General features: G+C 41.5%; 1 protein-coding gene across 2 annotated transcripts in view; it reads right to left on the reverse strand.

The window, feature by feature from the left end:
* The window catches only part of cadpsa (Ca2+-dependent activator protein for secretion a), a 318,715-nt gene that overhangs the window by 66,538 nt on the left and 234,732 nt on the right, over positions 1-17,445 (reverse strand). For both annotated transcript variants that reach the window (XM_063474914.1, XM_063474915.1), the window contains 4 exons: positions 12,833-12,988; positions 7,682-7,829; positions 6,490-6,564; positions 5,961-6,044 (listed from right to left, as the gene is read on the reverse strand). In XM_063474914.1, coding sequence (XP_063330984.1) covers positions 5,961-6,044; positions 6,490-6,564; positions 7,682-7,829; positions 12,833-12,988 — 463 coding nt within the window. The remainder of the gene's footprint in view (positions 1-5,960; positions 6,045-6,489; positions 6,565-7,681; positions 7,830-12,832; positions 12,989-17,445) is intronic.

Consider the following 17,445-nt stretch of genomic DNA (forward strand, 5'->3'; position numbering starts at 1 on the left):
TCTTTCAAAATTATTAGATACCCAAGCAATGGCACTGGATTCGCCACTGACGCCAGGTGAACTGCAGGAAGCCCTGATAAGTATGCCCAATAATAAGGCTCCAGGTCCAGATGGCTTTCCAGCAGAATTTTACAAAGAATTCTGGACGATTCTAGCAGCTATTTTTCACAGAATGTTGCAGGAAATCAAAGAAAATGGCAGACTTCCATCAAATATGAACTCTGCAAATATTAGTCTCTTACTCAAACCAGGCAAAGACCCTGTATTTCCTTCAAGCTATCGTCCAATATCCCTTATTAATGTAGACCTTAAAATAATCTGCAAAGCTCTCTCAAAGAGATTAGAGAAAATAACCCCCCCTTTTAATTCATCCTGACCAAACTGGTTTCATAAAAGGTAGACACTCATCAACAAATACACGTAGATTACTTAATTTAATAGACTACTCATGCAGAAAAAATATTGAAACCATAATATTGTCTCTTGATGCAGAAAAGGCATTTGACAGAGTTAACTGGAAATTTCTATTTGCAACTTTACATAAATTTGGTTTTGGAAACTCTTTCGTAAGCTGGTTAAAAATATTATATAATTCCCCAACAGCTTGTGTCAAAACAAACGATCAAATATCCTCCAGCTTCTGTCTCCTGAGGGGCACCAGGCAGGGATGCCCACTCTCCCCCTCACTGTTTGCAATTTTTATTGAGCCACTAGCAGCAGCAATTAGACAGGCTACAACAATTAAGGGCATAAAATATAAGAATGTAGAACATAAAATCAGCCTTTATGCAGATGATGTGTTACTTTTTCTCCAAAACTCACAAACCAATCTCTCTAGGGTAATTGCACTGATAAACTTTTTCTCAAGAGTCTCAGATTATTCAATTAACTGGTCAAAATCTAAAGTTCTTCCGATTAATTGCTACTTCCATAATTCTTCATCTACCCGACTGCAATCTGGAAATATTAAATATTTAGGTATCAATATCTCTCCTAAGCTTGCAGAATTAACTAAATTAAACCACATCCCGCTTTTAAAGACAGTAGAAGGCAATCTGGCTAGATGGAAATCTTTACCCATATCACTCATGGGAAGGGTTGCCGCCATAAAAATGATGGTCTTGCCAAAAGTAAACGATTTATTTTCAATGATCCCAAGTAAGCCATCACAAGATTGGTTCAGATCTCTAGACTCGGAAAGATAAACCCCCGCATATCAGCTTAAAAACATTACAAAGGACCAAGGATAAAGGAGGACTAGATCTGCCTAACTTTAATCACTACTTTTTAGCCAACAGGCTTCAGTTCATCTCTAGATGGTTAAAACACACCTTCGTAGATGAACCCTGGATAGATGTAGAACAGGCACTATGTAATAATCTAGAAATTTCAGATCTACCATTTATCAGCTCAAACATCAAACGACATGAATGCTTTAAAAGCGTCAGCATCAGCTCTTCTCTAACAGCATGGTGGGAGTTTCTAAAATTAACGGAGTCTTCATTAATCCCATGCAAACGTACACCTATCTGGAACAATGCGGACATATTACAAAACAATAATATGATCAACTTGCCAGATTGGAGTTGCAAAGGAATTAAATACTTGGAATATATATTGGAAGGAACAGACTTTATTTCATTTGACAGACTAGTTATATAATATGGGATCAACAAGAAAAGATTTTTGGAATATCAACAAATTAAATCCATAGTAAAAAAGAAATTTAAACCGGGTCAAGTTGAACTACAAACACCACCAAGTGTGGTTCAATTTCTTACTCTTAAAACCCCCCAAATTATTGTCTAAAATATACAGAACACTTTCTAAAATAGATGAATCAATATCCCTTCCTATTGCAAAATGGGAAGTGGATTTATCGATCAGTTTAGACCAAAACCTTTGGTCTCAGATGTGCTTAAAAACCTTTCAATGGATCAGAAATCCCAGTTTGCAATTAATACAATACAAAATATTACATAGAGTGCACTATACAGGTCATAGGATGTTCAAGATGGGCTATACGTCTTCCAATAACTGCTCACACTGTCAAGCAAATACACCGGACAATTATATCCAAGCTTAGCCCCGGAGCGGAGGACCTCTGGTGCACTGGCCCAACTGGAGGGCTCTCTAACTGGTGGGGAGGCTGTTACATCTTTGCAGGAGGTCTCCTCTCTACAGGACCACACTCTGCAGGTGGGGGAGAGATGTTGGAGAGGTGGAGAATGACTCAACCTGGGTGTCTATTGTCTTGTGTAGTCTAGGAGAAGATTGGATGATGGGGTGGGTGCAGTTTTCTCTGCGGTGGGGTCGGGTGGGCTGCCCCGGACTCTGTGGGGCCGGGTGATGCTGCTGCTGTGGGCCCCGGTCTGGATGGGCCTGGGCCCCCTTGCCCTGGTGGGTTCCAGAGTGTGGGGGTGCCTACTGGGGTCAGCGGGGGAGCTGGCCCCAGGGACGAGCCGCTTGCCCCTCCCTTTCTTCCCTCCCCATCCTCAGCTGCCTCCCTCTTCCCGCTCCACCACACCCACACACACGCAGGGCTTGGGGTGCAGGTGTGTCACCAGGGTGCAGGGGAGGCACTCCCCCTCTGTCCCCTTCTGGCCGCCTGTGCCACATCACTCACACTCTCACATAACACATACATATAGGGCCTTGGGGGTGGGCACGTTATACAGCGTCCAGAGGATGGTCTGTGTAGTCAAACCCACCTCTGGCGCTGGTGCCCTACCCTCAATTTTAAATGCATATAGACATTGAGGGTTTTCGGGAGGAACCGTGCTGCCCTCCTGTGTTTTAAATGCACTTTAGAACAACACGCAGCAAGACTACATATGAGCAGGCGGAAGGAGGTTTGGGGTCTTCACTCACCCTCGTTCTGTTAACCGTCGGGGCTGGGGGGCTGGGAGGAGGTGCTGGCCGTCGGATTGGGGTCTGGGATGCGGGGCCTCCCTGCTACTGCAGATACAGAGGCGGTCTGCTTTCCTCCACCCCAGACAGAAGGGTTACATCTCCTGGGTCTGGGTACGGTTTGCCCCAGACCGTACCCAGACCTGGGATATAGAGTATGTTTGGGGAGTGTGAATGTGTGTACAGTGTCTATTTATGTCTGTCTGGGGGTGGGAATGCACGTTTGTGTCTGCGTGCGCCTGTTCGTCTGTGTCTATATGTCAGCTTGGGTCTTAGACTCCACCTCTCTGGGAACATCTCAGGCTCTTCGAAGTATGAAGACCTATCTCCCCTCACCACACTCCCTGCCAGTGCCTGATGCCCTCAGACATTGGTGTGTGGGTGGTTCTTGGTGTCTGGGGCTGGGCGCTCATGTATGTACCGACTCACTCCTGGTGGCCGATTGGCGGGGCCTGGCGCCTGTGGCCCGGCTGGGCCCCTTCCGGGGGGTAGGGTGCCCTCAGGCCTCTGGCCTCTGGGCCTGAGGCCCGGTCCTCTCTGGCACAGCTGGCTCCCGGCAGAGCCCACGGGCACGTCACTGCAACTCCCTCTGGCCTCTGCTCCGTGGCTGCTGGGTGACCTCTCGTTTGGGGCTCTCCTCCACTCTTCCCAGGAGGGTGGCATGGTTGCCCCCCTGGTGGTCCTCCTTGGGTCCTCGTATTCTGGGGCCTCTGGATGTCTAGGGCCTGGATCTCCTCCATACCTGCTTCATGCCCTGGGGGACGGGGCTATGACTCCCCACACCCCCTAGCAGATCGTTACATGGAGAAACCTTTTGAATACAAGCGTGCTGATCCACACAGGTGTGCACACAGGTGTACGGACACAAACTACACCTTTCTTGGCTGCTACCTCAAAGCACAATGTGCACTGTCGACCTTGCGTACTGCACAATAACATGTAATATTTAGTATCTACTGTTATCTACTGTTAGCTAGTTTATTGTGATGGTGCTGTATTTATTATGTTGCTCTTTCTTGTTTGTTTTCTCTTCTGTTTTTTCTTATCTCCATACAGGTGATCCAGGTGTTGTGTTTGTTTTTCCTTTTTTTTTCTTTCCCCCTTTCTCACCATTTCTTCTCCCCTCTATTTTTCTTTCTCTCCCTCTCTTTCTTTCATTCTTTCTCCCTGTCCTATCCCCCAGTCATGTCTGTCCCATCTGTAACAACCGAAAACCAAATAAAATAAATACATAATTACAATAAAGGTCAATCAAATGGACCAATATGGCAAAGCCATGATGATCCAATTGGTAAAGTAAATCCGCTTGGCATCTTTCTTGGCCTTCAGACAACAATTCTGATGGCTAAAGATCCAAACGGGACAGGCAAAAAAATCCCAACATCACACCACACCAGTTCAATCAGATTCAGGACTGAGTTCAGGACTTTGACTAGGCCACTCCAAAGTCTTCATTTTGTTTTTCTTAAGCTTTTCAGAGGTGGACTTGCTGGTGTGTTTTGGATCATTGTCCTGCTGCAGAACCCAAGTGCACTTTAGGTTGATGTCACAAAAAGATGGCACGACATTCTCCTTCAGGATTTTTGGGTAGACAGCACAATTCATGGTTCCATTTACCATAGCAAGTCTTCCAGGTCCTGAGGCAGCAAAACAGAACCAGTCCAACATAGTAAGACAACCATATTTTACTGTTGGTATGCTGTTCCTTGTCTCAAATGCTGTCTTACTTTAACACCAGATGTAATGGGGACGCATCAACATGTTTTCTGGAAAAATGATACAAGTCTTCATATTGCTTTTGGCTTTCACTTTGGAACCATTTTTACCCAGTTTCTTTATTATGGTGGAGTCATGAACACTGACCTTAACTGAGGCAAGTGAAGCCTGCAGTTCTTTGGATGTTGTTATGGGGTCTTTTGTGACCTCTTGAACGAGTCATCACTTTGCTTCCGGTTAATTTTGGTCGACCGGCCACTCCAGGGAAAGTTCACCACTGTTCCATGTTTTCTTCATTTGTGAATAAAGGGTCTCACTGTGGTTCGCTGATGTCCCGCAGCTCTAGACATGGCTTTAAACCTTTTCAAAACTGAGAGATCTCAATTACTTTGTTTTTCATTTGTTCCTGAATTTCCTTGGATTGTGGCATGATGTCTGGCTCTTGAGGATCTCTTGGTGTACTCCACTTTGTCAGGGCTTTTCTATTTAATCCAAAGTTTTAGGTCCAATTATCTAGCTCTTGAGCATTGCCGCAATCTAAAAATTCCAACAGTGCCTGAAAGCATCAACTCTGTGCTTTTTCAGTGATATTAGGGTGATTATGGTAATCCCAGGCAGGTCGACACATCAGAATCTAAGCAAATACAGAAAACAACAAAGCAAACAGCAAAAACAAAATAAATAAAAATAAAACCCCAAATATCCGAAAAAATGCCTGTTGTTTGTACAGCCCCACCACATTCGATCACTCTCTCTTCTCTCAAACAACTTTCATTTTCACAGGGCTGCTGTGACATCATACCTCAGATGACTCTAATATTACTGAAAAGCACAGAGCCACTGCTTTCAGGAACCGCTGGAATTCTTTTAACTCTTTAAAGGTTAAGTGATTTCGTTAAAATATTTGGTAGGGGTAGGTTTAGGTTTTTTTCTCCCTAATCATATACACCTTCATTTAGAAACTGCATATTCGAGTTTACTTGTATTATTATTGTCTAGTAGTTATTTTTTTATTTGATGACCTGAAATATTTAAGTGCGACAAACATGCAAAAGAATACGAAATCAGGAAGGGACAAACTTTTTTTCACAACACTGTATAGTTTGTTTGTTTTTTTCTGGAGAATGTTCTCTTTCTTTTTTTGCCTGAGAAAGGAAACTCTTTGAGGTTTTAAGTTGAGCACACCATTATAATGTAATATAATGTAATTGATGTAGTGCAGTGGAAAGATATCAAACAGGAAACTACTAGAAGGCCATATATATATATATATATATATATATATATATATATATATATATGTATATATATATATATTTACATGTACTACTTACTGTGAAAGACAGGAAAGAAGAGAAGAGTGTTCCCTCATCATATCTGGAAAGCTTGGTTAACACACTCTCTAGAATGACGACAAACTAGGAAAGAAGAGAGGAAAAAGAAGCCTCAGAGAAATGACTTTACATTTGGAAACATACGCTATCACAAATTGTGAGTCGTATATAAAATTGGAATCTTGTTGTTATCATCGCATCTCATTGAGTCTTTATGGTGCTTTTGAATTTTTCGTGTCTTTTAGTGACTTCTTTAGCCTCAGACTAAAGAGCTAACTTGCATGAGTGATGAAACATCTCTTCCATTGAAAATCCTACGTCCAGATGAGCGATGATTTCTTTACCGGGATGGCTAACCATGCATTCATACATTTAAATGAAATTGTAATAGTTTAAAATGAGCCTTTTTGTTATATTATGTCTGTCTGTAGTTGTTTTGAATGCCTGGTTTAGGTCTTATTGCTGTCATTTGTTTGTCTTTTCAACAAGAACTGAAACCATGCTAGGAACATGTAGTGTACTTTAGTACCTTAGCTACTAGCAGAGTAATCATCTCCTTCACCGTCTCCTCAATTAGATTGTCGATTTGGGAGTGATATTGCCTCTGCAGAAGAATAAGAGGAAGAAAAAAATGTTAGACTGTTCACCCTCAGTAGATTACACTTGGTAACCTCTGTTTGACATCAGCCACTAAAAAGAAACACTGGAAGTTTTTACACTAAATAGTATTTAATTATTAATTTGCCATGACATAGTTATTATATATAGCATGAGCTGCAGATATTTTTAAGACTGGACTGACTGCCTGTTCAGGAGTGAAAAGAAATTTTTCATAGCATGTAATCTCTAAAACCTGTGTGATGGGTGATATTCTTCTCATGAAAGTGAATTAAAAAAATACTCCTGTCCAAAACTTTCAGTAAATCCAGCATCTTTTGAATGTCAAAAGAAGGCTTTCAGCCGCTGCTCGTTAATAATTCTAGCTCCAACCTATCAAGGTATATTTTGTACAGCCTGGTCTTGTTTATATGACCTGCAAACAAAACAAACAAACAAAAAAAACCACGTATGAAAACATTGAGGTGAATTAAGATTTTGCAGGATTTTGGAGTCTATCATCTCAATATTGTATTTTCAAAATGCAGACATCCAGCATCACACTGTTGGGTGACTAGTGTAAGGTCATTCCAATTCTGTTCAAATTCTGCGTTAGGTTGTTTCTGAACAACCTAACCATTCTCTCTCATCTCAGAGTGAAAGTTTGGGTTTTCTTTGAAACCTTGGCAAAGTGGTGATACATCCAAAGAACTAGTACTTACATACAATTGTTTGAACTGGTGGTCTTCAGTCTTTTAGAAGCAACTTCAAGAGACCTTCCCACCTTATGTAAATCTACAAGACTGACTTCTTTGGACTTTCGATTTTACTAAGTACTATAAATCCTTATGGTGGCAAAGAAAAACTACCAGTTGTCAGTCAGTCATGATCACTAATAAGAAGTGAATAGTCCTGGACCTTCAAGTCAAGTTAAAAGACACTGTAGAACATTTAGCTCCATCTATTAAAAGATTTAAGCTCCAAATTACCATGACATTCAAACTTTTGACCACAAGTGTATCCAAGATTTAAATTGTATGATGTCCAATATGAATCATTTTAAACTGGAGGGAAATCCACTCTGAAAGCAAGTGAGTTTACGGGAGATATTTAGTATTTCCTACCTCCTGCCCCAGGTCCATGGCACACAGCTTGGCTGACTGGACCTTGGCGTCCACCATGACATTAAACATGGTGCAGATGGATTGAGGCACTCGGAAGTCTGTGGTCCGGCTGCTCCTCTGAAGCTTGGCCTCAAAGGCTGTCCTTGTCCTGGTGAAGGAATTTTCCAGGCGATAGCCATTTAGAAGTGTGACCCAATGCACATATAACTAAAAGTAACAATTATATCGGAAATCTAATCATATGAACATGAAAATAGCCCAGTTACAGAAGTATTTTTACTTTTTCTGACTACCTTTTAGACTTAGAGCTTTTTATTGTCATTGTGCAGTTTCTTGCACAGCGAAATTGGGTAGCTGGACCACAAAGGTGCTAAAGTAAGAAGAAGAGAAACCAATATACAATAAGGCTGAAAAAAAAAAAAAAAATAAATAGATAAAAAGAATAAAATAAAAAGCAGTGTATATGTATACATATGTGAGTGGAACTATATACATGGTGTATGTGTAGGAAACATTGAAACAGACTGGGACCAAAATAATTGCACATGAGCCAGAAATTTTGCACAGAACATGGAAAGACTGAGATATTGCACATAGATGATCAACAGCAGTGTCAGAGTGGATGTGTTGGGGAAGTCTTTACACACTCTTAGTTTGCATTAAGAGTTCTGACAGCCCACGGGAAGAAGCTGTTCTTTAGTCTGTTGGTTTTGCACCTGATGGATCTGAGCCTTTTTCCAGAGGGCAGGATGTTGAAGAGGTGGTGGTTAGGATGGAGGTGGTCCTTTATAATTGCCCTGGCTCTGGAGAGACATCTTGAGCTGGCAATTAAGTCCAGGGAGGGGAGTGGACAGCCGATCACCTTCTCTGCAGTTCTGATGACCCTCTGTAGTCTCTTCTTGTCAGCTGTTGTGCAACCAGCGTACCACACAGGGATGGCGTGCACCAGCACACTCTCGATAGTGGCACGGTAGAAGGACACTAGGAGTTCAGTCTGCAGCCTGTTCCATCTCAGAACCCTCAAAAAATGGAGGCGCTGCTGGGCTTTCTTTACTAGGGCTGATGTGTTTGTGGACCAGGATAGGTCCTCGGATATGTGGGTGCCGAGGAACTTAAAGGAGGACACTCTCTCCACATAGTCACCTTTTAGGGATAGGGGAGGGGGATCAGTTCTTGTTTTGCGGAAGTCCATGACCACTTCCTTTGTTTTCTTGGTGTTTAGGGTGAGGTTATTGTAGTTACACCATTCTGACAGTCGCTGGACTTCATCCCTGTAGGCAGTGTCATCATCGTTGGTGATGAGCCCCATCAGAGTGGTGTCGTCTGCAAATTTGATGATGATGTTGCAGGGGTGCGTAGGGGTGCAGTCACTGGTGTAGATGGTGTATAATAGTGGACTCAGCACACATCCCTGTGGTGAGCCAGTGCTGAGTGACAGGGTGGATGATCGCTGGTTGCCAACCTTGACTGATTGTGAATGGTCTGTGAGGAAGTTTTTGATCCATGCACATGTGGAGGGGGGGAAGTCCAAGTTTACCAGCTTGTCTATAAGAATGTCTGGGATGATAGTATTGAAGGCCGAGCTGAAATCAACGAAGAGCATCCTTACTGATGTCCCAGAATTCTCCAGGTGATGCAGAGCAGAGTGGAGAGCAGTGGAAATTGCATCCTCTGTGGACCTATTTGCCTTGTAGGCAAACTGGTGGGGGTCGAAGCTAGGTGGGAGGCTGTCCTTTATGTGTTTTAGGACCAGCTTCTCAAAGCACTTTGCAACCACTGGAGTCAGTGCGATGGGTCTGTAGTCACTGAGGCTACTGATGGTGGTGGACTTGGGGACTGGGACTATTGTTGATGATTTTAGTACATTTGTTCAGTTATTAAAAATAATAAAAACTTTTCTCACTCATTTCTTTTATATTTTTCCCTCTATTCCTCTACCCTGACACAAAGTATAGTTCCCTAAAACTGTAATAGTAATTCTTCAAACAGCTTACCAGTCATGTATGGGCAGAAATCTGTGCCATCAGAAACTGAATTTGAATAAGTTAAATTCGAATTTGAATTGCTCGGATTGAATCTGAATTGTAACTTGAATAAATGCTTTTACAAACTGAATATGAATTAGCCTAATTTAAAATTCAATTTATTGGTTTGAAAATGATCATCACTAAATTGAAATAGAATTTTATATTTTGAAAATGAATTCATTTGCTTTGAAACTGTATTTTATCCTTTAAAAATTTAGCTCTCGAAAAATTTCAGATTCACTTCTCACCATTCAGTTTCAGTTCCAAAATTCAGTTTTTTGGGACTTACATCTGGTTCCGGTTCAAGAATAATCGAGCTCAGATCAATAGAACTACGTTTTACTAGCGGACCGAAAGTGTTACTGATGGGAATCTACAGCATCTTGAGCTGAATTCAGACTTCAGAAGTCATTCGTCATGTCGAGTGACCAGCGGATAAACTCTCAGGTTGGTAATAAATGTATTACATGTATAAGAACAAGCGTCATGTTAACAAATGATAGCCGTACACAGCATCCCAACTCTTTAGCTAACTTAATAACTTTAGCTAAAGTGAATAGTTAGTCTAATTTATTAGTGCAGCATTACTGGATCACCTCTGTTTGAAGTGATATAATATGATATACAACTATCACTGAAACAGCAAACTTTGTAAATAAACAAACAACGCTTCTCATTCTCTAAACGTTTGGCCACAGCTGTAGATTACACTATCAGTGCTTGTTCACTCTTGACAATAATTACATTTCTAAATTCTCTTTGTGCAGTTGCAGGTAAACAATATCTAATATTTTATCTAAATGACTGCTTTGTCTTTGAAAAGGGGAAGAGCCTGAGGCCGGTGACAGTCCAGTTCTACTCCAAGTACATCCTTACGGTGGCTCACAGGACAAGGCCACATTCCTGTCCTGCCAGAAGAGAAGAGAAACTTCAGAGTCTTCATGCAGTTCAACCACACCTGTCATATTCCGTATGACAGGGGTCTCAAACTCCAGTCCTCGAGGGCCGGTGTCATGCAACTTTTCCATGTGTCCCTGGTGCAACACACCTGAATACAATTAGTAGGTCATTAGCAAGAGTATAGAACTTGACTGCATGCTGAGGTGGCAACCCCTAACCCTACTCAAGTACATTTAAGTAAATGTATGTATTTGGAAACATATACTTCTAAAAATACTTTTATTGCACCATGTTCATTCACTCATGAGCTGCTGTAACCTGAATCAAATGGCTGAATTGCCAACTCAGCATGCAGTGAAGTTCTATACTCTTGCTAATGACCTACTAGGTGTGTTGCAAAAGGGACACATGGAAAAGTTGCAGGACAGCGGCCCTCGAGGACTGGAGTTTGAGACCCCTGCCGTATGGTGTTCATGCAGTTTTCTACCCCACAGTTACAGCATGTCTGACTAACTGTTCAGCATATGCAAAACATATATGATGAGTTTAAGCATGTGATGACAAAGGCCTTCCATTATGGTGTTTGTTATCACATGTCACAGACATCTGGATGATCATTTGGAATAAACAAAAAACTAAAAACTTGTTACTTCATCTTTATTATTATTATTGTTCTTATTTTACATTTTTCATTGTTAGGCATTAGGCTTATTTGTAGTAGTCCTTTCCAACTTCTTTCCCTCTTCCATGTTACTGTGTCAGCATCTGTTTGGGGTTGGGAGTGGAACAGAAAGTAAGGAAATCCAAAGTGCCATTAAAACCAGGAGAGGTTCTTATATTTCAGAAGAAGGGATTAATTCAAAAGAAATGACCTCAATGCCATATTTTATTTAGGAACCCTAGAGAGCACTTTGCAAAATAACACATTCTTATAATTTCACCCTCAGATGAGCCAAGCTACAACTGTCAGGGAAGGTGATGTAGATACAGAGCATGTGAGAGTGGTTAAGTTAATGTCTCTTGTCTAGATGAAGGCACAAGAGGGATCAGTGGCAAGGCGTAGAGATTCAGTATCTTCAGTCTTCAGTGGACACTCCATTTCTGGCACAAAACACCTGTAAAAGATGGTCGATTTAGGAGGTGACCCGACAACTTCAGCCTGTCAAACGTAGCAATGGAGTAGTATGTTAAAAAAATAATAATTAAGCATGCACTCAGTACCCTAAGAATTATTATGGTAGTTAAACACAGTGATAGTTGTATATCATATCATATCACTTCAAACAGAGGTGAACCAGTAATGCTGCACTAATAAATTAGACTAACTATTCACTTTAGCTAAAGTTATTAAGTTAGCTAAAGAGTTGGGATGCTGTGTAAGACATAAATAAAGCTCAAATACAAAGGTTTAGACACAGTTTTGCATGTTTCCCTACTGTAGGGGTCTCTGCAAGCATACAGGGCTCTGACAGGGTACAAGATGACAACTTTGGAATTCTACTAGAAACAGTCGATCATATTTGTTTGTCAAAGTTGAATCCAGGGAAAACTAGGCTAAATTAGCGTTTTTAGCTAACAGCTACAATAAGCATAAAAGTTACTATGCGGCTCTCAGTTGTTAACATGACGCTTGTTCTTATACATGTAATACATTTATTACCAACCTGAGAGTTTATCCGCTGGTCACTCGACATGACGAATGACTTCTGAAGTCTGAATTCAGCTCAAGATGCTGTAGATTCCCGTCAGTAACACTTTCGGTCCGCTAGTAAAACGTAGTTCTATTAATCTGAGCTCGATTACTCTTGAACCGGCACCAGATGTAAGTCCCAAAAAACTGAATTTTGGAACTGAAACTGAATGGTGAGAAGTGAATCTGAAATTATTCGAGAGCTGAATTTTTAAAGGATAAAATACAGTTTCAAAGCAAATGAATTCATTTACAAAATATAAAATTCTATTTCAATTTAGTGATGATCATTTTCAAACCAATAAATTGAATTTTAAATTAGGCTAATTCATATTCAGTTTGTAAAAGCATTTATTCAAGTTACAATTCAGATTCAATCCGAGCAATTCAAATTCGAATTTAACTTATTCAAATTCAGTTTCTGATGGCACAGATTTCTGCCCATGGTCATGTTTCAAACCCATTTTCAATTCAAATATCACTACTACAATATATACACTACAACTGTTTTCTAGCAGTCACACCTCATCTTACCGTTTGACACAGGATTCTATCATGTCACTAGACATCAACTTCAGTCGGGTCTCAAGGTGTTTTCCAAACTCTTCTTCTGGCCAGTGGAGATCTCTGATGAATGTCTGCAAAGCATCAAGCTTCCAGAAGAGATCTTCTGATGTCCCTGAGCCATTACTGTAGAAAAATGAAACACATTTTTAGACATTATGTGTATGTTCATGCAAAAAAATAAAAGACAAAAATCACTTTTATGGTGACTTCATTTACAATTCATGTACAATGCGTAAAATAGTAATAAGACAAAAGACATATCATGTCTTGTATGTCTGTGGTCATAACTGCGTAAATTTGGGGTTCAAACTCAAAGCATTTTTGGGCTAATTTCAAGAGCATATAATTATGACTCTGAAGTGATTTAAATACAGGTTTTCCAGAACTAATGAAATCCTCAGTTTCCTGATGACAAAAGGGCCTTTTTGGGGGGAAAGCAAGGACTGCTTGGACCAGGATTAGCAGCACTCCCACTTATCACTGACCACATTTTTAACTTGGTAAATGTAACAGTAAATGTTAAGATGCTGGTGTTTCAGCCTTTAGCAGAAAACCTCATCTTGTAAATCCTAAATGCTGAAGTGTACACAGCGGCTATTCTTAGAACATATTTTTCCACACTGAATAGACCTTGCATCTGTGGTATACCTAATGTAGAACAGGGAAAATAGTATAAATCCATCCATCCATTTTCTTCAGCTTATCTGAGGCTTGGTGGGAACAGCAAGCTAAGCAGAGAGGCCCTGACCCTCTTCTCCACAGCCACCTCCCCTAGCTTATTAAATTGGATGTGCCCATATCACTTCAACTTTCTCCTTTCGATATTGAGGAGTAGCAGCTCTGCTTGAATGACTGAACTCTGACTGAAGACTGATCACCAAGGGAGATAGGGTAGTCATACTATGCCATGACATTTTCATGAACATGGCTCTGGGACTATATAAAACCCAAGCATCGGCAACAAACTCTTTTTATGCAATTCTAAACATGTGGGGGTTTTTTTTTTTGGGGGGGGGGGGGGGGGGAGTGAAAGAGTTGCTATGAAGTGAAGATTGAGATGCAACTCTCAGCACTTTATTATAGGGCTGGTATTTTTGAATGTGTATCCACAAGATCCCAGATGTGGGAATAAAGATGGATGTGCTGCAGTGACAGCGTCACACTCTGCAGGATTCTGCGCCATATGAAGTAGGTTTCACACGTTTGAAATCCGTTGTCAGTGCAGACAACTTTTAGCTTAATTTTTCAAAGTGCTATTGATGATGTGTGAATAGTATATTGTTACATCTAGTTCTTTTAATGGTAGCACTCACATGGCATATTAATAGAAAACCTGAATGGGTGGTGAAAATAAATTAAAGTTGCACTTCAGTTATACTGTCCTAACCACTCCTGAGGCCAAAACATTCTGCCAGCTTACTACATTCATTAGCAGACAAGAAAATACTAGCATCAAAAAGAAAACCACTACACAGTTATGTGCTTTGTTGATGGACATTGCTTCCCACATGGCAGCACACAGATGTAACGATGAGGAAAGCACAGGGAGAGACTGCTTTCATTTTGCAACTATCTGTGAAATGGAATAATGACTACTTTCCTGACCACCATGTTTTGTTTTTCACTCTTACCACATGTAAACAACTGCTCAAAAGTTTTACAACACCCCAATTTTTCCAGTTATTTATTGCAATTCAAGTTGTTCAGGTCCAATGAACAGCTTGAAATGGTACAAAGGTAAGTGGTGAAGTGCCAGAGGTAAAAAAAAAGGAAAAAGGTAAGGTTACCCAAAACTGAACGTACATTTCAGAATAATACAAAAAAGCCTTTTTCAGTAAACACAAAATAGGTTAACAATTTAAATTGTTCTGTAGCAATGGAGGTTGATCAAGCCTTGGAAGCTGCTGCTAATTCCTACATATATTGGCACTGGACACTTTCATAGACACAACTTGCTACAGATTTGACTCCCTCACGCTTTTCAGAACAACATTAATTGTTTACAGCATAGTTTGTTATATATTGATATGATCACGTCACACGTCACAGATTTGTCGCCTGCACAGCCATGAGGCACATGTGCTGTTCTACCACATTCCAAACACGCTCATTTGGACTGAAATCTGGTGACTGTGGAGGCCATTTCAGTATAGTGAACTCATTATCTTTTTCTGTGTGATACTGATCACCCCAGTAGAGCATTTCACTCGCAGAATGCAGGCTCACTTTTGGTTCCTAGCATATTTAAAAGTAAAATGGGAGGCAAAGCCTTCAGCTTCCAGGCCCCTCTTTTGTGGAAAGAGCTTCCAGTTTGGATTGGGAAGACAGACATCCTCTCTGCTTTTAAGATTAGGCTTAAAACTTTTCTATTTTACAAAGCATATGAGTCCACTGTCAGAGGCCATTTCTGTACTGTGATGAGCTCTGAAACCTGACTGAAACTCTTCAGTACTCCTAAGTACTGTTTGGCTCCTCTGTAGTCACATCATCTCCTTGCAATGGGTTGGCTAAAGGGGTTGATGCATATGCATCCACAGTGGTGGGGACAGTGGATCACTTTGGTATATTCTGTACTCCTGAGCTGGAGAACTCAGGAGTGGACCATCACCTCACAACATGGATACTGGACTACCTCACCTACCGACCACAGTATGTGAGAACTCAGGGCTGTGTGTCGGACAGGGTCGTCTGCAGTACGGGGGCCCCACAGGGTTCCGTTCCTCTTCACCATCTACACTGCAGACTTCTCCCACAACTCCACCCAGTGCTTCCTGCAGAAGTTCTCTGATGACCCTGCAATAGTCGGCCTCATCACTGATAGGGGACGACAGGGAGTACAGAGAACTGACCCATGACTTTGTGGACGACTGCCAGCTGAACTACCTCCAGATCAGCACTCGAAAAACCAAGCAGCTGGTGGTAGACTTCCACAGGCACAAACATCCTCCACTGCAACCACTGAACATCCAAGGTATGGACATTGAGGCTGTGGACAGCTACAGGTACGTTGGTGTTCATCTGAACAACAAACTGGACTGGACTCATAATTCAGATGCCCTCTACAGGAAAGGGCAGAGCAGGCTGTACCTGCTGCGGAGACTCAGGTCTTTTGGAGTGGAGGGCCCACTCCTGAAGACCTTCTATGACTCTGTGGTGGCCTCAGCCATCTTTTACGGTGTGGTCTGCTGGGGCGGCAGCATCTCTCCTGGGGACAGGAAGAGACTGAACAGGCTGATCAGAAGGGCCAGCTCTGTTCTAGGATGCCCTCTGGACCCAGTGGAGGTGGTGAATGACAGGAGAATGGTGGCTAAGCTGTCATCCCTGTTGGACAACATCTCCCACCCCATGCATGAGACTGTGACAGCACTGAGCAGCTCCTTCAGTGGCAGGCTGGGGCACCCACGGTGTGGGACGGAGAGATTTCGCAGGTCTTTCCTTCATACTGCTGTCAGACTCCACAACATGGTCTCTGCAGATGACCACACACGTGCAAACAGACACACACATATCCAATATACCATGGTAGCCTTCGTCTAGTCTCCCTTAAGTGCAATATTACTAAGTGCAATTTTTCTGATGCAACATAGTATTTTATTCTATGAAAGAAATGTTATGCGATGAAAGTTATGCATGCAAAATTAACTTTGTGCAGTGCCAAGCATTTCAGCAGTGTGAGACATTAAGAACAGCTCAGGCTATTCTTAATGTCTTGATATACTTCTCTCTCAACCAGTAGCTGGCACTTTGACCATCTAGTGTTGTTTCTAATATCCATACACGCAATGGCGGTCCTAGCCTGTTTGGTGCCCTGGGCGAACACCCCCTCTGCCGCCCCTCCACCCCAACCCCCCACCATCACATAAAACATATTAAAGATTATACATTAACATATTTTATTGTAAAAACTGTTGTCGGAACCATACTGAATTTAACCAGACAAACATAAACACACACACACACACATACAGTGGCTTGCAAAATTATTCGGCCCCCTCGAACTTTTCCACATTTTGTCACATTACAGCCACAAACATGAATCAATTTTATTGGAATTCCACGTGAAAGACCAATACAAAGTGGTGTACACGTGAGAAGTGGAACGAAAATCATACATGATTCCAAACATATTTTACAAATAAATAACTGCAAAGTGGGGTGTGTGTAATTATTCAGCCCCCTTTGGTCTGAGTGCAGTCAGTTGCCCATAGACATTGCCTGATGAGTGCTAATGACTAAATAGAGTGCACCTGTGTGTAATCTAATGTCAGTACAAATACAGCTGCTCTGTGACGGCCTCAGAGGTTGTCTAAGAGAATACAATAACACCATGAAGTCCAAAGAACACACCAGACAGGTCAGGGATAAAGTTACTGAGAAATTATAGATTCATTAAGCTACATCAGTGTCTACTGTTTACTATCATAGCCAAGTGACTAACAAACGTAAACAGAAATTTTCACTATCCATACTAACTAATGTTATGTTGTATCTCTGTTGTGGTCAGTGCTATCCTCTCTGCTGTTGCATGCTGGGGCAGCAGGTTGAGGGTCACAGATGCCAACAGACTAAATAAACTGATC

The sequence above is a fragment of the Pelmatolapia mariae genome, linkage group LG5 (genome assembly GCF_036321145.2).
Source record: "Pelmatolapia mariae isolate MD_Pm_ZW linkage group LG5, Pm_UMD_F_2, whole genome shotgun sequence".
NCBI lineage: Eukaryota > Metazoa > Chordata > Actinopteri > Cichliformes > Cichlidae > Pelmatolapia > Pelmatolapia mariae.